The sequence below is a fragment of the Oryza glaberrima genome, chromosome 6, assembly GCF_000147395.1.
Source record: "Oryza glaberrima chromosome 6, OglaRS2, whole genome shotgun sequence".
NCBI lineage: Eukaryota > Viridiplantae > Streptophyta > Magnoliopsida > Poales > Poaceae > Oryza > Oryza glaberrima.
The window spans coordinates 5,963,728-5,988,304 of NC_068331.1; the positions used below are offsets into that span (position 1 = coordinate 5,963,728).

Below are 24,577 nucleotides of genomic sequence, written 5' to 3' on the forward strand. Positions count from 1 at the left end.
GTCAAACATTTTGAAACGGAGTGAGTAATAAATAAAACAATGGGATCGTTAGAGTTAGCCGTGCCACACTTGTGGCCAACTACCTACATATGAAAATAATTTTATTTTTTAATCGTCCTACATATACCAATACAAACATCAAAAGACTATAATACCATTTTTTTATCTAATCCCAATGCAACTATTTCTCACTTCATCTATTCTCAATATAAATTGTTTCCTACTACTTTTATAAACTCCGATGCAAATGATTACTCAAAATAAACTTATGTCGGAACAAATGGGAACGGAGGGAGTATTTATTTTTTAGCCACATTTCTTGCTCCATGTAACCTGTCTATCCTTAATTGTGATAGGTTTATGCATCAACCAAACATCCCTTTACACCTTACGTCCTATAAAAAAAATCAACTTATAAGGATGAATGTCAATAAGCAATAAGCAATATTCTAGATTCATTTACATAAGTTGTTATCCTTTTAGCGGATGAAGCACATGACAAAAAGTCCATAAATGAAAAGTGGATGTCATCTTTAAATTTGGAAGAAATTGGACCGAGTGACTTTAATCATAGCCTAATAGTTTGCGGTAATGATCCTCTCAATAACTGAAATCAAATATGATTTAATAATAGCTCGATCGTGTCATTTGTTGGATCTAATAAGATGGAATAGATGTTTCTACGCTTATCTTACTTTGTATGCACCATCTTAACAAATTAGATGATGCCACGCGCTTTACTGCAAGTTATATGTTAGATATTGGAGAAATGATGAAATAATTTGGATTGAAATATTATGAAAATAATTTGAGAATGATGATTTAGCATTTGTATGTTTAGTTTTAAAATGAAATAAATTGTAGACATAATTACTATATGCTTACATGTTGAGCTTTTGTTTGTTTATGGGTTGATGTGACATGCTTGCATGTAGGTTTTAGGAGTGCTAATAAATACTATGCTTGCATGTTGAGCTTTAGTTATTTAGTGGATATTAGCTTTATAGAAAGAAGAGATTAATATGGATATTTATGGAAAAAGTAATGTGCATCAACGAAAAAACATTTGTACCAAACTATGATTACTGAGGGGGTGTTTAGACCTAGGGGGTGTAAAGTTTTGACGTGTCACATCGGATATTATATAGGATGTCGTATGGGATGTTCGGGCACTAATAAAAAAACTAATTACAGAATCCGTCAGTAAACCACGAGACGAATTTAGTAAGCCTAATTAATCCGCCATTAGCAAATGTTTATTGTAGCACCACATTATCAAATTATGGAGCAATTAGGCTTAAAAGAACCGTCTCGCAAAATAGTTGCAATATGTGCAATTAGCCTATATTTAATACTTTATACATGTGTTCAAACGTTTGATGTGACAGGGTGTAAAATTTTTGGCATGGATCTAAACAGGCCTTGAAAAAGCGAAAATCCATAAGGTGGTCTTCGAAATAAAGGAATTGCATCTAAGTGATAATTGTTGGTAGAATTAGCGATAAAATTGTTTAGCAACACAATTCAACATATACTGAATTTAAAGTTTGTTTTTAACTGTTTTAACAAACTGAAACTAAATTATGCTCTTGAGTCATTCAGCGGCTTTGAAAAATAAATATCATGCCTAATTCAAATGTCTCGCAAATGATTTTTGCCAAAACTAATTATATATAGGTAGTATAAGATGGATGTTTTAGCTCGATATGTCTGGGCAAATGCAAAATGGCAGCAAAACGGAGTACTGACCAGGTGCACCTAACAAATTGATCACACTAGACGTGGCACGGACGGGCTCCTCTTGAATGCAGTTTATGGAGAGCGTGTAAACATAAATAATTGGTCCTTTTTCTGGTTTAGGGCCCTCGGGCCGTTTCTCGTGCACGTTCGTTTCCTCGCGTCGGTTTTAAATTTTTGGTGCTTTCCCTCCGAGACATATTCAAGTGACCATAAACAAATTGTGAAGTGAGCCCACCGAACGTAGGTGGCCCCAGTTAACCATACCGGCATTGCTTGTCCAATTAAACTTTCGAATTATTCCCATCAGGATTTTAAATCTGCGCTGTGGTTAGTTTTTTTAAGTGTAAAAACTTTAAAAGTATATAGACACATATTTAAAGTATTAAACATAGACTAATAACACAACAAAATACAGATTTCGTAAATAAACTGCGAGATAAATTTATTAAGCCTAATTAATCCGTCATTAGCAAATATTTACTGTAGCATCACATTGTCAAATCATGGCGTAATTAGGTTCAGAAGATACGTCTCGCAATTTACATGCAAACTATGCAATTGGTTTTTTCCCACATTTAATGCCTCGTGCCTACCAAAGCCCCACTCCAGTGGTGGTACCCTCCCGCTGCCTCTGTTCCTGCTTGAAACCACGACACAATTGCAATACATCGACCGCACCGATCTTGCCAACTTCCTCTCCGTTCGCGTAGTGTGCAGTCGACCTTTTCATCACCGTTGTTGCACACACACAGATTCTCACGAGTAGCGGAGCCAATAATTCAACCATGTGGGATCAAATACTAGTAGTTTATACTTAAGTGAGGTTATTCATCTAAAATTATAGATTTATACATGAAAATCAAGGTTTATATGGGTGCTTTTGGTTTCAATCGACCCATAGCTTATGCATATATCCACCACTGGTTCTCTCACACCTTGGTCACCTTCTTTGCGCTCCTTGTCCGCCTCGCACGTCCTCCTCTTTGAACGCGCTGATGAAGCCTAGAGGGGGTGAATAGGCTGTCCCTGAAAACTTAAAAACAAATCGCAGCGGTAAAATTCTATCAGACCCGGAACTTCCTGGTAGGAACTCCGGAACTTCCGGCCTCCCAGGCCCGGAACTTCCGGTGTTCTAAGACAGGAACTTCCAGGTAACAGAACAGAGATGAAATTTAAATTTCTAAATAAGAGACTAAGCCAATCTTCACAAGATTGTGCACTGGTATTCTAAGCAGAGGATATATCACATAATCATCCACAAAAACATCACAGAAAGAGACAAGAGCGATTTTTTTCCGAAGTTCGGATCTTGTGATCCTACACTCCGTTGAGGAGCTCCAAGAGTTGGGTCTCGATTAACCCCTTGCCTCACTTGTGCAAAAACCCCAGATGAAATCCACAGCCTTCAATCCCAAACACCCCTAGGCAAATTTCTAGAATTGAGTGACCACCAAGATCCAACTCAACCTACTTCTAGAAATCTACCACAAGTATGGGTTGCTCTACTTGGAAAGCCTCTAGAATCTCAGCACAAGAACTTCACTAACTTACCTCGTTCCCTTTCAGAGGAGAGGAAATCCTTCACAAACTTATCCGGGACATCCACAATATGCAACAGATTCTCGCGGGCGACACCTAACCGTCTAGGAGATCATCTCCAAAAGTAACAAGCACCGAGATGACAGCCCACGAGATATTCCAAGTGCTCACCCAAGATCCTAGTCTTCATACCTCTCCAAATCTTCTTCTCTCCCTCTCAATCTCTCTTTCACACAAGAATTAGGCTCTAGATTGAGTGGAGAAGGCAAGAAACACTTGGGAGAGGCTAGCAATAGCTCTAGTTTTAAAAAGTGAAAGTGGAATGGCCAAGGAACGAGCTGTATATGTATAACGGCTAGGTGACGTCATCTAGCCGTTACTCACAAATTTGAACTGGAAACAAGACAGGAAGTTCCGGACCTGGAAGATCGGAACTTCCGGACTACACTAAGGAAAATCTTTTTCACAAGACCGGAACTTCCGGACCTGGAAGACAAGAAGTTCCGGACTTGCATTTTTAGACAGATGGAGTATTTGCAAAAAAGGACTCCTAGGGAAACTTGACACTTGATTCACACTAAGAGCACTTGATATATCTCAGAGTATCACCTGGAACCCCTCTTAATAGTACGGTTTTTCCTAAAAACTCGATTTCAAAAGATAAACTATCGTATGCACTTCTCGAGTTCCGATCCGCTTTGATTTTGCACTTTTTGGGGGGTCTCCAAGCATCCATCTTCCACACCTTGGATTAATGCACCTGAAAGTTACTCAATGAGCTCATTAGTCCCTTAACCACATTTGTCATTAATCACCAAAACCCACTAGGAGAATTAATACACTTTCACTCTTCTCGGCCTCCATTACTGGCTGGTTCATCAAACTGTAGTTCTTGTCGCTCCTCCATCTCCTCCTAGCCGACCACTCCCTCACGCTCCTCCACCCCTCCTCACACTCCTCGCTCGAACCCGCGTCTCGCACAAGGTCCTCACCATCCTGCATCGATCGTCTTGTCACCTTCCCCTGTTTCAATGTCCTCACCGAGCTTATGGCCAATACGCACAACCTTTGAAACAAGTACCTTCCCAATACCAATACCAATTCATGTATCTGCAACATCTACGTCAAGAATAAATAAATGTTTGACACAGTTAGCTTTTCTTATAAAGTTTGACTACTCGTTTTATAAAAAAAAAAGTGTAATATGAAAAAAAGGTCATGTTTATAGTAATGTATTTAACAAATAAAACAAAGTCACAGGAAAATAAATAATAATTAAATTACTTTTCTAATTATAAGACGAATGGCAAAACTTTATGTTCTAAGGTTGTGTTTTCTGGGCTTACTGAATGAGCTACTTCCTTACTTAATATAAGGACTCTTAAACAGTATGTTCCTTAAAAAACTCTATATATATAAAAAATTCTTTAAAATCATTAAATAAATTTATTTCTCAGATTTACAATAGTTAATATTTAATTAATTATATGCTAATGACCTTCCAAGATTAAGTCAAATACGTCCGATGAGTATTTATTTATTATGCAGGTAACTTTGAGATCAACAGTGCGTAAGACCCTCATTGAGCAAGGCCATATTTAGATCCTAATTTTTTTTTATCAAAAACGTCATATTAAATGTTTAGATATATGTTTATGGCCGTTAGGATGGCCACGGTTGGTTTGCCTGCCTCGTCCTCCATCTGTTCCTTGGGGAGGAGTTGCTGGAGTGGGTAAAGTGAACGACTTAGGCAGGACGACTGTTCTTTAATTGGTGACACAAGGGTTTTTTGTTTTGTTTTGTTTTGTTATGGCTCGTCGCGATTGTGGTGCGGTTGAACTCGATTTTCTCTTATTGAAATCACATAACTTTATTACCCACGTGTCAAGACCACGAAATTAGACGAACCTGGTCTGGCATAGTTTGAGCTCATCAGGAATAAGGTCTAGCCAGACTCGGTCAACTTATTTGATACTCCCTCCGTTTCATATTATAAGACTTTCTAGCATTGCTCACATTAATTATCATCTATATGAATGTGGATAATGTTAGAAAGTCTTATAATATAAAACGGAGGAAGTAGTAAACACTAACTTATTAAATATAAATAGTTTTAGAGTAAAACAGACTGATAGTACTCCCTCTAGTTCATATTATAAATCGTTTGATTTTTTTTCTTATTCAAACTTTTTTAGGTTTAACCAAATTTGTAAAAAAATACAGTAACATTTTCAATACAAAACAAACATATTATCAAAATATCTCTCTTCTTAAATTTAATGAAACTAATTTAGTGTTGTAGATGTTGCTAGTTTTTTTTATAAACTCAGTCAAAACTAAAAAAACTTCGACTTAAAAAAAAGTCAAACTACTTATAATACTATCTCCGTTTTTTAATAGATGACGCCGTTGATTTTTTCTCACATGTTTGACCATTCGTCTTATTCAAAAATTTTATGCAAATATATAAGATATAAATCACACTTAAAGTATCATGAGTGATAAAACAACTCATAACAAAATAAATTATAATTACGTAAATTTTTTTAAATAAGACGAATGGTCAAATATGTGAGAAAAAGTCAACGGTGTCATCTATTAAAAAACAGAGGGAGTATGAAATAGAGAGATTACTAAATAAGCAATAAGTATAAAAAACATACGGTATTTTGTATTAGCAAGCTAAGTAAATCGCATGCACGCTAGGTTGTTAAGCTAACGAGCTAGTACCATCTGCGTTCGACTCATTATGACAGAGTTCGAGGACAATGTGACTTACGAGCTTCGAGTTTTTCTACCCATGCATAAAACTGCTTAATTAATTAATACGGGAACTGAAAATAAAAGATCCCTCGCTATAAAAGAGCCTGACTATATATGACGCCCGCCGTTCAATTTATAAAGGACATTTGTTTATCACGGTCATTAGCATCAATTTGTCATACAGTATGTTACAGTATATTGTTAAGGGAAAAGTCCATTTTACACCCCCGAACTTCATGTTGCTAAAATACACCCTCAAACTATAAAACCTGGTATAATACACCCTTCAACTATTAATACCGGGCATTTTACCCCCTAAAGCTGTTTTACACCGGTTTTGGGCGCCACATCAGCATAGAGCTCCCTCCCGCCGCCGGCTCCGTCCCCAGCATTCTACCCCCTCCCTCCACCCTGGCGAACACCGCATCCGCCCCCTCCCCCCGTGGTCCATCGACATCCACGGCGAGGCAGGGGAGATGCTGCGATGAGCGGCGGGATCTAATGGGGCAGCGCCTGGAGCAGCGAGAGGTGGACGAGGTTGCCGCCGCCTCCCAGAGCGGGAAAGGTGGACCTCATCGGAGCCACCCGCGTGGGGAGGAGTCATCTTGTGCAGCGTCGCCGCCGCCTGGTCGAGGACGAGGAGTCGCTTGGGGAAGGGGAGCTCGAGCTTTACCGACACGATTTCACGGAGAAGATGAAGCTCCTGGAGGTAGCAAGGGAGTTGGACCATGAGCTCGTGCTCACCAACGGTCGGCGTGGGAGGGGGCGAGGGGGGCAATGACAAGAGAGGGGGATCTGGAGCTACCTGTTGTCGGAAGGACGAAGGGGAGCTCGAGCTTGCCAGTGACAACCCGCGCACTTCCATATCCGTTTCCGCCGCGATAGCGTCGCCACAGGCCCTACTGCCCCGGTCGATGAGCGGGCCGATAACCGCATCCACCACGCGGATGGCTCCGCCGTCCTCTTCAGTGGAGAGAGAGTAGAGGGAGGGAGCCAGGGAGGAGAGGGGAAACGCAGCGGTGGAGGCTGAGCGACGCGACGACAAAACAGCGACTAGCCCGCCGTGCTCTTCCTTCTTCTTCCGCCATCGCCGGTCGCCTCGCTCCTCCTCCGGCGAGTCCATGAACTCCCACGCTTGATCGGTAGCTTGAGAGAGAGAGAGAGAGAGCAGGAGGAACGAGAGAGCGACACGTGGGACCCACAATCTTTTTATATTCCTAATGCCGAGTAGATTGCCACATCAACGCCAAAACCACGTTACAAACCGTCCGAGGGGTAAACTGCACGGTATTGAAAGTTAAGGGGTGCAAAATACCCGATTTCGAAGTTCGGGGGTGTATTTTAGATGAACACAAAAGTTTAGGGGTGTAAAATAGACTTATCCCTATTGTTAATAACAACAAAATCTAGAATATGAATCTACATTATATTATCTTATAAAAGCACTTTAAGATATGAATCTATTGGTGCCATCTTGCATAACACCTATACGTTTACCTAGTTAACTTTAGGTTTATAAAATGGTATGCACGTCATAAAAAAGGAGGGACCGACCATTTCACTATTCAAAACAGCAGATGACTGCTCGATTTGTTGGCAAAGAATATTCATTCATTACAAATAGCCGATAACAATACATATAATTGCACAGGCATTGCAATTTTGTAGCATGATAAAAAAAATCTAACTAAACACAAGACGAAACTAAAGTCCAGCCTCATTCTAACACATTATTCATCACCATACCCAGTAATTTTCCTTTTGAGATCATCAACTTTAACAAACAGTTCATCTCTGTTTTCCTGCAAAAATAGTAAGCACAATGTTGAAATCATTAAACATTGGACAGAGCAGAAAAAAAAAACATTTTTTTCACATGTGGGCTGGTTCTACAATCAGTGCACGCACCTTGAAAAGAAGATACCGTGTGCTGAACCAAATTGTGTAGCCAAGGCCTACAATTTGCAGTATCTTTGGGAACTGCAAAGAAGATGATAATCTGTTTCAGGTTCTATGACAATAATAGATAGAATTGTTCATTTGCTTAATATATTTAATAGTCACTGACCAAGGGAATGGAATCAATTACTGAAACAACAGCAGACAAAATCCATCCGGCAATGAAAGCACCACTGCCATACATGACAAAAGTAGACGTCTCCTTGAAATCCAACTGGAATAACCAAATAACCCAAGTCAGGGGTTCCACAAGAACATTCAAAATAGATATAAGGACACCATAAAAACTGGGAATTCATGTACATGCACTAGGAAAGCTACATAACAAAACCGCATTGACATCTTTCTGCAAATGAAGTGCAGGTCAAGCAGTTGCAGTTGGTAAGAGATTAGCTTTATATGCAGAATCTTAGGATGGAGAGCAAAGAGAAGGGGCAATGCGGAAGACAATGTCTGGATCTTTCAGACATAAAAAATGCACTGTAAGTTCAAATTTGAGCTAGAATGCACAAAAGAAGTACTCAAGGTACTAACACACCAGGCTGTTCAGATTGAGGAATGAGATGGTCAATTGACCACTTGATCCTTAATAGTTTGTTTGTTTTGATGAATGGAATAGGTTTACCCATCATCACCTAATCCCTCAAAAGTACTTCCTCCGTTTCATATTATAAGACTTTCTAGCATTGTCCACATTCATATGTATGTTAATGAATCTAAACATATATGTGCGCCTAGATTCATTAACATCTATACGAATTTGGGTAATGTTAGAAAGTCTTATAAACTGAAACGAAGGTGGTACAAACTAAGTAAAGAGCAGATGAGGAATGGAGTCATCCCACCGAATTGGAGTAATGACCCCATGCCATGATGGGCCAGTCATCCTAGATGGTTTAATTCCTCAAACCAAACAGCTCTAAGGGAATGAACTCATCAGTCAGCCTATGTCACATTTCACATTACGTATGTGTAGATTTACCAGTGACACTCAGATTATTCTGGATTCTACTCTGCAAGGCCTGACAACAGTACTGAAGATATAGCATTGTATTTCTGCACCTGAACTACGGTTTAGATAAACATGCCAACTTGCCAAGGTCAGAACATACTGGAACATCAAAATCTATCACAAAAATCCTACACATCACAATGTAGCACTTTGCCTTCATTGATTTGTCGATATAGTTTAACCCTGAATATAAGCAATCTACTTTAATCTTAAATTGGCATGCCAAACTCGCAAAAAAAAAGGCCACGCCAAAGTATTAATAGAGCCTGTAAAAAGTAATACATGTGCAGAGACCAGAGAGCTGTTCTCATAAGGATCTTAGAAAAGGTTAAATTGTTCATATCTTACCATGTCAGGCCAGCATAACAATTTACCTTTCTATTTCTACTTATTCCCAATCACATTAATTCACTTCGACATAAACATCAAACTTAGTGTTTTGATTTAGTCTAGCTACATCCAATTCTACCTCAAATCCACCATCCCACATAAACAGAATCACATACTAATAAATTAAGTAATTAGACGCAATAGAACAAACGGGTTACGTGCAAAACAGTAAAGCTACCTTAGAGCTGAGCGCCTGACTGAGCGCATCGTCCCCGACACTGTCCGCCACCGCCGCCACCAAGCTCTGCTCGAATGGCGGCAAGACCACAGACTCCTCCACCGAGTATCCTCCATCACCGTTGATCGCCTCAAACGGGCCATCCTCCTCCTCCTCGATGCCACCGCCGCCCGCGGATGCGAGCGCCTTCCATGCCTCCGCCCCCGCGTCGGGCTTCTCCGCGACTGCCACGAACGACGGATCAGTCCAATCCACCCCCCTGGCGCAGCGCAGGCGTAGCAGCCCTGGACAAACACACCGATGAAAGACGACACAAAATGCCCGTCAGGATTCACGCAAAAAAAAAAAAACCCTCCGATAAACCCGATCGATTTTGCCTTCGAGAACCCGGACCTCGAGTCGGGAGGCAGCGGCGGGAGCGGAGGGCGGGGACGGCTGCCGCGGCGTACGGGGGCGAGCGGCCTCGCGGGAGGGGAAACCTGCCGGCGGCGATGGCGGTGGCGAAGGCGTTGGTGCAGACGAGGGCGTCCATGGCGCTCGGTTTCTTCCTCTCCCTCTGCTGTGAGTTGCGCGATTCGAGAGATCCTCGCGGCGGCGGTAGGCTTGGGACGTTTCGTTCAGGTCTCGCGCCGAGGATGTGGGAGAGTTATCTTGATGGGATTCGCCGATCCGTTCCGTTAGGTTTGGACGTTGGGGGTTTGAAATGGACTCTGTGGGGTGGGCTCGTATATACGACGGCCTGGTCTGAGAGAGGCATTTTTGGGCTATTATTTTTTTAAGAAAGTACACCCAAGATCCCTTAACTTGTCATCGAGTTACAAAATCGTCCCCTAACCGCAAAACCAGACATATGACATCCCCCAACTTAAAAACCGTTCAATCTAGATCCTTTGGTGGTTTTGACACCGGTTTTATCCTACGTGGCGGCTGAGTCAGCATGGGACCCATATGTCAGGATGCCATGTCAGCACCCTCTCTCTCTCTCACTCTTATCAGGTTGCTATGTCGACGGCGCCGAGAAGCCCTCCTGGACGAGTGCGTCGACGCAGAACGACGAGCCTAGGAACCACGCTGACAAGGTGTCTGTCTCCACGACGCACGACATGAGGTGGGCACGGAGGTGGAGGCGGGGCCGGGCGCCGCAGCGATGGGCGCCGACGGCCAGCAGCCGACAGGGGAGGAGCCCGCCTCTCGGAGATGGTTGCCGCTCGGAGCCGCCGCTCGCCCGCCCTTCTGCTCCGCGTTCCCCGCCTTGCTCCGCCCGTGCCCGGAGCCGCCGCCGACGACAAAGCTGAGCGCTGAGGAGTCGTCGGCGTCCGCCTCTCCCCATCCGCAGCCGCACTCACCCGCCGCCGCCGCACTCGCCCGCCGTCACCGCCGCTCTCACCTGCTTACGCCGCCTCTCCGCAGTCGTGCTCACCCACTGACGCCGCTACTCCGCCACCGTGAGCCCGCCGACGCCGCCGCTTCACATGCTGGAGTACATCACTTCGCCTCCTCCACCACCACCGCTGGCACATCCCCTCGCAAAGCACCACCACTTCGATGACGAGAGCACCCAGTTCGGCATGGACGACGTGCCCACCACCCCCGGGCTCTCGCCTCACCTCCTCCTCCTCGGCGGCAGCGGCATCACTAAGAGTATGAGCTTCTCCGCCACCGTGCCGTCGTCGGCCGTCGTCGCGGCGCTGCCCTCCTCGTGGCATCGGATGAGGAGAAGGAAAGTGTGAGAGAGAGAGGAGAAAGGGAGAGAGATTGACGTAGCATCTTGACATGTGGGGTCTATGTGGGTCCTACGCTGAATCAGCCGCCACGTAGGCTAAAAGCGGGGCTAAAACCACCGAAGGACCTATTCTGACCGGTTTTGATAAGTTAAGGGACACCGAATATCTAGTTTTATACGGTTGAAGGATGTATTTATAACTCGATGACAAGTTGAAGGATCTTCGGTATACTTTCTTCCTTTCCTTTTTTAAACGAATACTAGTGGAACAAAGAGCCTAAGACACACACTATGCAGGGATATATCATATGTACGAATACGTACACACCACGTCAACTAACAAATTTTCATAAAAAAAATCTAAAAATATATATTTTATATCCACGTCGAATAAAATTACACTTATATGTAAAGTCTTAGCTCAAATTTATTATATTAGCCGTAAAAAAATAAAAAAGTATTATAGTTTTAATAATATAAATATGTTAGAATTTTGTTTTTTCATATATATAATGAATTTGAAAATAAAATTTTACATATAGATGTAATACCACTAAAAGTAATAAAATTTTTCTAGAATTGTTTGTGATATACACGAAAAAACTTACGTGCATAGACCGTGTTCCCCGCCATATATGCCAGTAATTCAGTTACAAACTTACAATAACCAGTTGAGATATATTCTCTTCATAAGGTAACTTTTGTTTGAAGGCCGCCGCCCACACACCATCAATAGTACGGGCTATGTTAGTTTCCCTTTTTATTAATTTATTCGTCAATATTTTAGTAAGATAGTATAATTCGTATTGATTTGGCAAAGGCATTGGCTTCAAGAGGTACCAAATAGTCGGTCGGGCACCAGAACGACCCAATGTTTAGATTTTGTGATCGGACTCGTTTTCCATTTAGCCATTCCTATCTTCACCGAGAAGTGAAGACAATCTTCACTTCACTGGCCTCACCTTCTCGACTCATATAATCGCAAGTTCACAACAGGGCAATACTAGAGATCGCAAGTTCACTCACACAACCATACGAAATTTAAGGCTAATCTAATCAAGTCTAGAGATCTTAGTATGAGTATGCCACAAACAGTACCCCAACTTGTTGCAAGCAAGTCTCGGCTTTTGCATGCATCTCCATGACCTCAGTCCTCAGGCACTGGCGATGAACTGCAGTCTGCAGGTCCTGCAGGTCAAATTGTGTGTAGCACTGGCATCAATTGTCTGAACGATCACCGCTGAAACTCTGAACTCTGTACCACGCTATGTGTTCCTACCTACTCCGTACAGAAGCCACAGTAAATAAATTGTACGGACGACTGGAAGTAAAACAGCGAAAACAGAGGCTTTGCTTGGATTAATACATGATTTTTGTCGGAATTCAACTAATTTCTGTAGAAGCTCTACAAAATTTCTATGCATGTTATTTAGGGATTTCAACTTAGGCCCTTTTTATCCAACTTAGGATTATTATAATCAAGATTATTATGAGTAACCTAAAATTAAACAAACCGATAGTTCATTATGATAGATTATTACAATCTATAAGTCATATTACTAGGGGGTGTTTGGGAGTGAGGAACTAAACTTTAGTCCCTCTCTCCAAAAAAAAATAAGTCTCTGGACTAAAGTCCCTCTCTCAAACACCCCCTATAATTGATAATCCACTCTAAAGGTGTTTTTTAAGATTATTGGGTAACTAACAACTAGCAAACAACTAATAATCCAGATAAACAAACAACAAACTTATTTTATGTCGACTTATTACAATCCAGTTTACAGTAATCTAGATCATAATAATTTTAAGCTGAAACATAACCAGCCGCAAAAGGTGGCTGGTTTGGATTTCTTTTTTTCAATTCAACCATCAGTTCACCCTGTATCTTTACTATGCTCATGATCCTAACCTGGTTGGGGTTGGGGGCGCTGTGCTCGTCGTTGTCTCTCTCCATCTCTCCGACTATCCGCCTGTGAGACCCTTGGCCGCCTCCTCAAGTCACTGCGTTACGTTGTTTCCTTTTCACGCGTCGCTTTCTCAATTCATTATATAGCTATGTAGTGTGACTATACTTATGTGATTTGTTTGTATGGAGGATGACGCTTTATGTAAGGGTGGACAAGAAATCGGAGCTCGTGGCTCAGATAGGCTCGTATCAAGCTCAACTCGGATCGGTTCGGATTCATAGTTTTAATGAGTCGAGCCGAGCTAGCCCACGAGTTGATCGTTTAGCTCGTTACTACAAGATAGTGATTCTTAGCTAGTGCTTAGTCTTTTAATTACGACAAAACTATTCATATTTAGTGAGTTCTTTATTAGTTAGTGTTTATTATTACGTTAATTTGTGATAAAATAGTAAATTTGAAATTATTAATAGGAACAAGTCCATACCCCCTTAACCTATCGGTCAAAATCCCTCTAGCACCCTAAACTTTAAAACTGGATAACCAATCATCTAAACTTTGCAATACCATTTTATCAACGGTTTTGGATAGTGTTTTTGTGTATCTGGGAACTTGAATCAACGGTTTTGAATAACTAATATGGCTTGTTCACATATCATTAATCATTGACCACAAATTTATACTACGTAGTAATATCATACTGGTACTATATCAACATTCTTATGTAAGCGAGAGCAAAAAGAAGGGGTAATAACGAAAGAATTAGGTGGAGAGTTTAACATATATTTTTTTTAGATAATTGAATAGAATCCCACTCTTTGCTCAATGAGCTACAACCAATTATTACACCAATTCATACAAATAAAAACGCATGACAAAAAAGTCATAAAAACACATGCCTAAAAGGATAGGAACATACGCTAAGTACTAAAAACCAATGCAAGAAAAGATCACAACATTAGTGAATTCTATTTGTAAATTTTCATCCGAAGTTGGCAAAAACTGCATAACCATTGACTCAAGATTACGACATGTAGCTTTTATTAACTTGATATCTTATTCACACTTTTGTAGTTGTGCCCAGGACCGGAGCCAGTGTGTTGCCCTGAAAAGAACCTGCATATAAGATATAGATGGTGATTTATCAAAAACCATATCATTTCTACTCAACCATAGAGCCCAATATATAGCGGAAGCTCCTACCAGAATAAGTTTACTGGTTTTTTTATCAATCCCCACGAGCCAATTCTAAAAAAATATGAGATATACTATGTGGAATATTTAAACCAGAAGAAAATTGTAATGCTCTCCAAACAAATTTTGCATAATGACATTCCATAAATAAATGTTGGATAGTCTCGTTTTTCATACAGAAGCAACATTTCAAACTACCATGCCAATTCCTTCTAACCAAGTTATCCTTTGTTAAGACAACACCTTTAAGCAGGTACCACATAAAAATCTTAATCTTAAGAGGCATTTTAAGTTTCCAATTAAACTTATTCCTCTCAATGTAGCCATTATTAATTAAAGCTAAGTACATAGAACGAACCGAGAATTGACCATTTTGATAAAGATTCCATCTAAAAAAATCATTATTTTCTGTCAAATGGATTTGCACAATTGAAGCACACAAGTTATGCCAATTAGTCAAGTTCTGCCCTACTAAAACTCTCCTAAAAGAAACATTTAAAGGAATAGAACGCATAGCATTTGCAACCGAGGAGTTTCTCCCTCAAACTATAGCATATAAAGATGGATACCTATATTTAAAGGAATGGTTACCAACCCATTTATCCTCCCCAAATCTGATTTGTTCACCATTATTCACAATCCAGGAACCCATAGTTAGACGAATACTTAACTTTCATAAGATCCAACCAAAAATGGAAATCTCCATGTTTCCTCTCAACTTGGGTTAAAGATTGATTATTAAAATATTTCCTTTTCAACGAATCTTGCCAAACATCTTGCTCATTTATTAACTTAAATAGCCACTTACTCAAAAGACATTGATTTTGAATTTCTAAATTATGAACTCCAAGACCACCCTGATCTTTGGGTTGACAAATCATATCCCATCTTGTGAGTCTATACTTCTTCTTATGATCATCGCCTTACCAAAAGAAACGTGATCTATAGGAATCAATCTTTTTGAGAACCCCTTTTGGAGAGTTTAACATATATATCCAATGCAGATGTCACATAGTCAAATCTAACAAACATATATGCAAATTAGATGAAACCAATTTTCAAAGAGATAATCTATGAAATGTCATTGACAAGCATCTAAGTCCCAGAAATGTCATTGACAAGTGTGAATTCCAAGAAATGGATCATACAAACGATTTTGTCCCAAAAATACCATCGCCGTTAGGGTTCTGTCCATTCCACGCCGTTAAATACACTGTTCATCCTATAGAACTTAATGGCGCGGAATGGACGGAACCCTAACGGCAATGGCATTTTTGGGACAAAATCGTTTGTACGATGACATTTCTTGGAACTCACACGTGTCGATGATATTTCTGGGACTTAGACGCTTGTCAATGGTATTTCATGGATTATCTCATTTTCAAAACCACCTTAGGGTGCAATATGAATGTTACTGTACAGTTCGAGGGGGTTGGATGTCCGGTTTCAAAGTTTAAGGTGGTAGGTGAACATACGATTAAAGTTAAGGTTAGTTTTATAATTTTTTCTTAATAATATGATATAAAAGAGATATAACTCGTTAACAAGCCAACTCACGACACGAGCTGAGCTAGTCTTTCTCGTTAACGAGTTGAGCTGAGTTGGCTCGTAATCCACTCTAGTTATAAGGCCATACATAGTTAAACATATGATGTTACATTTTATTTTCCAATATGAATTTTAAGATTGTGACCGATATCGGTATGTTTCCAATCCGATCGTTTCATTTTTTCAAAATCTAACATGTGCCGTTCTATTTCGGTTTCCGAGAAAAATAAATGGAAGTTTTCCAACAGTTTTCGTCTCGGAGATACAATTCTTCCAACATTATGTCACAAATCCTCAACAAAAATCTCGAACATGGATAAACATCAAACTCGGGAACAATCCATAGGGACAAATTTCAAAATCCAAATGGTCGGCAGATATTGTCCGCGCTATTTTTACCCTCATCCGGTCCTCTCTGCACGAAAGGCTTCCTCCTTTGGCCGCATTGCCTTATCATCTTTCTCCATCGTCTCGGTGAAATCGACGAGGGCTAGCTTGAAAACCGCTCACTTTGACCGCTCAGAAGAAAAAGAAATGTACTGGAGCCAGAAGACCGTGCAGTGAGCTCTGCAAGGTGCGAATCGCAGGCCTACCACATGGAGATGATGCAATGACCAAACTGCCACGTGGGATTGTCATTTGCATTTTGCATACCAGTGCCATCAACGGTCATTAATATCTTCTTTTAAGAAAAAACTCAATACAAAAAACATATTCCCCCTGTTTTATAATATAAGTGATTTTGAGTTTATACTTGCAACGTTTGACCACTCGTCTTATTTAAAATTTTTTAAAATTATTATTTATTTTATTTGTAACTTACTTTATTATCTACAGTACTTTAAACACAACTTTTCATTTTTTATATTTGGAAAAAAATTTGAATAAGACGAGTGGTCAAACGTTGCAAGCAAAAACTCAAAATCCCTTATATTGTGGAATGGAGGGAGTATATATAAGCTCATCTTCGAGAGAAGATTCAACCTATGAGATTGATAAATTTATCACAAGGACGTTTTGAGCGTGTGCACATTTGAAAGAATGGCAGATATGTTTTGAGATCTATTAACGAGTGTATTATCTATCATAGAATAATAATTAGTTGTAAATACAACATTCACATCAAGTCTAAAGGCTTGAACTTGGCTGAGCTATACCATACAACACTGGTGGTAGTTATTTTCATCCCAAAATATAAGACAACCATTTTTTCTACATTTCATAATATAAGACGTACACATGCAATTAATCACCACCTCCCTTTTCCTTAAATTTGTTTTTAAATTCTCAACCTTCAGTATCTCTAATTCTATCGGGTACATGTATTGTATTTATTGAGGTGATCCAAATGATATTTGATGTGGTAATAATTATTTATTGGTATTTGTGTTAGTGGTGGTTTTGTCTCATTTATTTTTATCTAAGTTAGATCATCACCTAAGATTTTTTAGGTTTTCTCAAAATGATCATCGTATACAATATGTTTTTTTATTTGTGCAAACTGTAAATGTGCATTGTGAAATATCATGCAAGCATACAACCAACCAATTTTTTTCTATTGGTTCAACCCATGCAATATTTAAAGTGTAAATTAATTTCAGTTGGATACACAGCGAAGAAGGACCTTGATTGATGAGGATTGATTTTAGAATGATGGATGCTTTGGTGTTTGGTCTCGGTGTCTCTTGCTTAATTAGTGATGATCAAACTCTGGTTGAGGGGGTATATTTTGGGACAAAGGGAGAATTAAACTACAGCTTCAACTTGGTGACCTATTTTTATTTATTTTTCTCATTTTCTTCTTCATAGGTAGTGAGTAGTGACTAGTGAGCTAATGTTAAGTCCACTTTTTTGGAACTATAAATCTTATAGAACTTTTGCAACAATTATTTTTAAGACAATTCAAATTCCTTTGAAATTTACATGAATTTCGATTCTTTTGTCTTCAACACCCTAAGGCCCATTTGGAAGGTCTCCAACTTCTAAATTTAACATCAAAAGTTGGATTTGAAGTGGAGTTGTGGAACTGTCTAAACTCTAAAACCAACTCTATCTCTTTAATTTATTTTGTAAGAACACTCTAACAAGTTTCACTCTTTCTATAAAATCGGAATAATTTAGTTGGGCTTCAGCTAAAAAAATGAAACTGCAGATGTGTGCCAAATAGATCCCTAGCACGCTTGGTCAAAGCCTACCTATTAATCCATTTTAATTGCTTTGCAGGTTGCCGGTAAAGAGTAGTACAATAAATTGCAAGTCTTTTTGGCCGGAAAGTGCCAACGATGCATGCTGAGACTGGATTCTTTGTTCACAAGCAGTACTATTAAACACGAATACTGTGCACTAATACACATGTAACCTACATCAATATTTTGGAACAAAGTAAGCACGCTAGTATATTGAACAAGTTTACCACAAGACACGCACAAAACACGAACAAATGCCGTGCTTACAAAGGATCCGCCCTTCAAGAAAAAAAATAGTCCGAGATCCCTCTTTCATATTTTATCTCCTAATTTTCCTTTTCTTCCCACTATACTTGTTGTATATGCAAAAGAATTTCATCAAGAAGTTTTTATAGTTCTGCGATTTTATTTGACACTGTTACGATCACGACAAGACTTTTAAAATAAAAACTGAATCGATATATCTTAAAATTCACGAAGTCATCGTAACTATCTCATATCGATGGATATGTTATCTATCACCGAAATAATAATTAGCCATAAATACAAACGTACGTATCAAGTGTAAGACTTAAACTTAGGTGGACTAGTTTCATCATAAAAAACCTACGAGAAAATCCATATTTGACCCGTGTTCGATCGCTTCACATAATTACTGATTTGACCTTACAGATAATATACATAATGATTGTAAGGCATAGTATTAAGCTGTATTAGACGCATCCTTCCTTTTCTCTTTCCTTCGTATCATAAAAAACAAAGTAAATTTTATAAAACTACATACACTTTAACAAAATCATCCTAAAACTACATATCTAAGCTATAATATTACAAAATTACATATTTAAGTTAATGTACATCAAAACTATGGATTTGGTGTTGTCTTTTTTTTCCTACAAAACTATAGATTTTAGATATGCTATCCGTACACCTATTACCACGATAGATTTTTAAAATATATAGTTTTGTGAATAAATTGTCTATCTTTAGTTTTATAAAAAAAGAAAGATGCCACTAATGATGGAGCATCGATTTACTGACAAAATTAATTCCCAAAATAATGGCTTAAATTCATAGGTTTTTAAAATAATAAATCTATAATTTTATGATATTATGACTTAAATCTGTAGTTTTGCGATAATTTTATTAAAGCTTTGTTTTGTGAAATTTACTTTTAAGTGTGACACGTCAAACTAAATTTATTTATATCTTTAATTTTTGGTAAATCTATTTTTTCAGAGTATATTCTGATTTAAGAGCATAATATATTCAGACTGTGTTTAGTTTTAAAAAAGAAGTTTGGAGAAAGTTAGTAGTTTGGAAAAAAAAGTTGAAAGTTTACGTGTATAGGAAAGTTTTTGATGTGATGTGATATGATGAAAAGTTAAAAGTTGAGGGTGAGCTAAACACGGCCTCAATTGAAGTGTTTACCAAAATTTACTGCAAACCTTTTTTAGATAATGGAAGCTCTATTAAGACTCAGTCAAATACACCAAGATGATACATTTCAACTGAGCTCACCCCCGGCCTCTGCATAAAATGCACACAGCCAATAAAAGAACAAAACTAAACCCCCATCACGAAACATAGATATTAGTGACTATCAATCCGTAGACTAGATCGCCACCCATACTCCTGGGTAAAAACATCCCGTGCCACCTGGTCCAAACGTCGAGATACCACCGCAATAGTATCCCGCAATCCCGGTTTGTGGAGGATAGCCCAGGTACGCAGCCACCGGGTAACTAGAGTAATAACCTGTAAAGGAGAAGACACTAACTTGTTATCAAAAATAACCCCGTTTCTGCTTAGCCAAATGGACCAACACAGAGCTGCTGCACCCATCAAAAGCAGATTTCTCATTTCTTTATGAACACATAAAAGCCAACGCCCAAACATATGAGTAAAATTTCGAGGAGGTTGAAAGTTAGAGGCCATATGAATAACGGACCATACCAAACGAGATAGATGACATTGGAAGAACAAATGCTGAATGGTTTCATCCTTATGACAAAAGCAACATTTTTTACTACCTTTCCAATTTCGCCTAGCTAGGTTATCCTTGGTTAGAATTACTCCCCGACGTAAGTACCAAAGGAAAACTTTTACTTTTAGCGGTACTTTAATCTTCCAAATACGTCTATTAATATTAGGGACGCCCGTATGAATAAGAGCTATGTAAAAAATTTACTGCAAACCTAGCTCACACCGTTCCAAAGAAAAAGAAAAAAGCTTACCTAATGGAGACGAGACTGCCTCTCCGGCTCCCCCTCATCTCCCTACTCTGTGTCTGTATACAGTGCCTCTCACCCAGGCACCCTCTCGACCCCTTCTCTTCCTCACCCCTCCTCTCATTTCAAGAAGAACAAGAGAAAGTTAAGAACATTTTCTAGCTCTCAAGTAGTACTCCTATATAATACCAAGAAGAGAAGCAGTAATAGTCTGGGGAGGCTTGAAGGGGGAGGAGAAGCATCAAATCGAAACAGACCAACAGAATCTGAAAAATTTACTAGTGGTAGAACAAGATTAGTCCTTTCCTCTTCCAAATAGTAGTGGATTAGCTACTAGTTTATTAGTTCCTTTCTTCTACCAAGTAGTGGATTAGAGATTAGCTACTAGTTTGCACCTTGAAGAGTGATCTAGGATGGCACCGAGCATTGATTTTGCGGCATCAATCCTCCTTTGCGCGGAGGACAACACCGCCATTCTTGATCTTGGCGAAGAGAGCGAGGAGATTTCTTGGGTTGTTGGGGTTGATGCTTCTCTAGGGGACTTGTCGATGGATTTCCCCTTGCAATCCGATGATTGCATCGAGGCCCTCCTGGGGAGGGAGGAGCAGCAGCACATCCCCATGGAGGGCTACCTCCAGCGGCTTCTGCTGCAGCCTGATGGGCTCGATTTGGTAGCCGTCAGGAGCGACGCCATTGACTGGATTTGGAAGGTGAGCTTCTGTTCCTTGTTTTTCATCACTCCTTGCTAGTACTATTCAGGATGAGATGTGATGGTATACATTTCGGTAAAAATGTCCCCTTTTGTTGCGTTGTTTTGTGTTCTCCTGTTCTTGATTTGGTTCTTGCTGGTTTACCTGTCATGCCCTGTATACGATTTGACTGAAACTGTTGCTTGTCAGGTACATGAGCTTTATAAGTTTGGGCCTTTGACTGCAGTCCTGTCGGTGAACTACCTGGACCGGTTCCTCTCCGTGTTCGATCTTCCTGTAAAGATCTTTCTCTGCATTGCATTGTTACTGTATTTCATACAAACTCTATTTTTTTATGCTTCTGAGATAAATGCCAAGTCATGGAGCAATTGCATTCTGAGTTTCAGCAAGAGGAGGCTTGTATGACACAACTCTTAGCAGTAGCTTCCTTGTCTTTGGCTGCAAAAATGGAGGAAACCGTTGTTCCACACCCCTTGGACTTGCAGGTGAAATCAATTATCATACATGCAACAGTTGTGCACAAATACTATCAAAGTTTTTCTTTTCTCATTTCTTTCAGTTTGATATTTTCTGTTTTGTAGGTGTGTGATGCAAAATATGTGTTTGAGACTAGGACCATAAAAAGGATGGAGCTTGCAGTGCTTAATGCCCTAAAGTGGAGGATGCAAGCTGTGACTGCTTGCTCATTTATCGATTATTACCTTCACAAGTTCAATGATGATGATACTCCGTCCACATCCGCACTCTCACGCTCAGTTGACCTCATCTTGAGTACATGTAAAGGTGTGAATTTTGGTAGACATGTTTGTAGTTCCACTCCATGCCTCCATCAATATTATAGATTGTTATGGTGATGAACTCTTAAATCTGGGAATTTTGGTCTGCAGTTGCTGAATTCTTGGTTTTCAGACCATCAGAGATCGCGGCCAGTGTAGCTCTAGTAGCATTGGAGGAACATGAAACTTCCATGTTTGAGAGGGTGGCAACTTGTTACAAAAATTTAAAGAAGGTTCTGAATCTCTTGATCTTTCAATACACTGTTTTTAAACTGACAAAAGATTCTGTCTTTTGTTGGATGACACTAATTTCTTAGTAACTCTGTTAGTTTGTATTGCTTGCATTAAGAGGCATTCATCTGTGATCGGGTGCTTTTCAAATTTTAATAGAATGTTACTTGAATGTTGTAGGAGAGGGTATTACGGTGCTATGAAATGATTCAAGATAAGATTATTATGAGAAACATTATGCGCCAATCAGCCGGCTCTGTTTTCTCCATTCCAAAAAGCCCCATAGGTGTATTGGATGCAGCTGCATGTATAAGCCAACAAAGTGAGGACACTTTTGTTGGATCACCTGCAACAAATTATGAGAGCTCGGCGTCAAGCAAAAGGAGGAGAATTTGCAGATGATTGTTTTCGTTGTACATTTGTAGCCTTCAAGTATGTTGCTCACCCATTTGTTTTAATGGACCCAAGAACATGGTCATTAGGACAGGTTTTTGTAGAGACGAGCAATCTCTTGTTATTTCGCATTCATGCTTCCATATTCATTTTTGAGAGAACCTTGGAGAATGGATATGCTTTGATGATTCTAAAGAAAATATAAAAACAGAGGAAAAGGAAACAATCTGAGAAAGAAAATGTGTCTATTGATTTCTTTTCTAGTCCTGGATTTGCCCACACTTATTCACTGGTCCATTTTCAGTTTATTTGTCACAATATGTTATTATCCTTGATGCTACATGGCTTAGCATGATTAACTTGCATCCATTATGCCCTGCTGAATAAAATATCCCATTGAAAATGAAATCGGACACACAAATTGTTATATAACTTTACCTAAAACATTATGTTTTTTCCTAGTTATATGTTCTTGCTGAAGATTCTAGGAGCCTGATTTAAGTAACTCTGTGAATGCAACAGTCTGGAAATGGTCAATAGGCGGGATAATACTATATAACCAGATGTGAAATTCTAAAAATGTATTTTTTTTACATGTACTTAAGTACTGCGGTAGTTGAACATTGCAATGTTGAACATTGCAATCTATAAGAAAAGCCTTGATCCAACTACCATCATGCTCATGTACATTTCATATCCAAGTGTATTTATAATTACTAGTACTATTATTGTGTAGTTTTTGTAGTCCAGGCTCCTAGTTGATGCCTTGATGGTTTGACACTTATGGATAGCTCTGAGATTTCCGGGGCCCTTCACTCTTTTGATCTTGAATGCTGCTACTGTCGTTGTTGCTGGACCAATGTACCATTTGTTCATCCCCACTTTGCCAGCTTTGTACGACCAACAACATTATCATTTATCACATTAGAGATTAATTGTGGTCTTGTCACCGAAACATGTCTTTGGCTCTTGTTTGAGGAAAAATTCTGAGAGAAACAGGTGATTGGGAGCCAACTTATGATAATATAGAAAAACCGAGTTTGTTTTGTTTCTAGCTTCTAGTTAATTTTCGGATTCTATAACCACATATCCTCAAAATCTAAGCGAAAATCTAAAGGTGAGAATCTAACTGTTAGGCATTGATCCCTTACTAAGGGCTTGTTAGGAACCAATGAATTTGATAGAATACTTCTCAATTGAATGCAACGAAATTCCTGTACTCCAAACAAGGCCCATTTGTCTATTATGCAATCTTATCTTAGACCCTGTTTAGTTTGTTGCTAAAATGAATCATATTAAATTTTGGCAATACCAAACTAAACAAGGCTTTACCATCGTAATCTTCTCAATTCCTACCAACATTTGGTAACTATAAAAACTTCTGTTCATAAAACTATACTAAAATTTGGTAATGTGTCGAACTCTTCTCAATTCCTAGCAACATTTGGTAACTATAAAAACTTATGCTCATAAAACTATACTAAAATTTGGTACTGTGTCGAACTAAACATCACCTTCATATCTTTCTTGATCTTGCCAAAATTTAGCTTTACTAACAAATTGCAAGTTTTTTTTGTTTTTTTGGAAATGAACTGAACAAGTCCTTAGAAAAAAATAAAAAATATTGGGCATTCTTCTATGGGTAAAACTCTTGGTCATCTTCTAGGATGGTACAGTGGCACCACACAGTTCTGCTACTGTGCTGCAAGGCCACTTGATGGCATTGTTCTGGCCTTCTGGGCAGCAAGCAACAACTTGCGAAAGTTAAGAAGATAATACTCGAGATCCCAGATTTGCTGCTACATCTCAATTATAATCAGAGCTTCGTCCCTACTACCGTTTTCAAACAGTTTATCTCTCCATTATTAAAAAAAAAAGACATTGCAAATTTTACCTAAATTGAACATGCTGCTATGGGTAATGGGTTAGTGATCACCTGCTACTCTGCTAATTAGCTATTAGTCCACTTGATGCCAGTCTTCTGGGTAAGTCAAACCACTGGTGATTTGGCGCGGCAGAAGTAATTTCAGATCCAGCATTCTGATAGGAGTATCTGCCACTGCCAGTAACTGAATAACATGCTCTTCGGCCTGTAGTAAA

The 24,577-nt window shown here is 39.3% G+C and overlaps 3 protein-coding genes and 1 pseudogene across 3 annotated transcripts; 1 reads left to right on the forward strand and 3 right to left on the reverse strand.

The window, feature by feature from the left end:
• Positions 1-6,391: 6,391 nt before the first annotated feature.
• On the reverse strand, positions 6,392-7,205 carry LOC127776326 (uncharacterized). The gene is made up of 2 exons (XM_052302680.1): positions 6,848-7,205; positions 6,392-6,745 (listed from the first exon to the last, which is right to left on the reverse strand). Exons 1-2 carry the CDS (start codon positions 7,163-7,165, stop codon positions 6,392-6,394), a joined length of 672 nt encoding a protein of 223 aa, XP_052158640.1. The 5' UTR covers positions 7,166-7,205.
• A 374-nt stretch (positions 7,206-7,579) lies between these two features.
• Positions 7,580-10,251, reverse strand: LOC127777389 (protein CURVATURE THYLAKOID 1A, chloroplastic-like). Its single transcript, XM_052303968.1, has 5 exons — positions 9,975-10,251; positions 9,582-9,865; positions 8,111-8,215; positions 7,951-8,022; positions 7,580-7,844 (listed from the first exon to the last, which is right to left on the reverse strand). The coding sequence occupies exons 1-5, from the start codon at positions 10,111-10,113 to the stop codon at positions 7,773-7,775; spliced, it is 672 nt and encodes a 223-aa protein (XP_052159928.1). The 5' UTR covers positions 10,114-10,251; the 3' UTR covers positions 7,580-7,772.
• A 330-nt stretch (positions 10,252-10,581) lies between these two features.
• LOC127776327 (uncharacterized) lies at positions 10,582-11,348 on the reverse strand (annotated as a pseudogene).
• A 9,049-nt stretch (positions 11,349-20,397) lies between these two features.
• Positions 20,398-23,010, forward strand: LOC127775781 (cyclin-D3-1). The gene is made up of 6 exons (XM_052302077.1): positions 20,398-21,077; positions 21,267-21,353; positions 21,464-21,562; positions 21,659-21,860; positions 21,965-22,086; positions 22,265-23,010. Exons 1-6 carry the CDS (start codon positions 20,781-20,783, stop codon positions 22,484-22,486), a joined length of 1,029 nt encoding a protein of 342 aa, XP_052158037.1. The 5' UTR covers positions 20,398-20,780; the 3' UTR covers positions 22,487-23,010.
• The last annotated feature ends 1,567 nt before the right edge of the window (positions 23,011-24,577 follow it).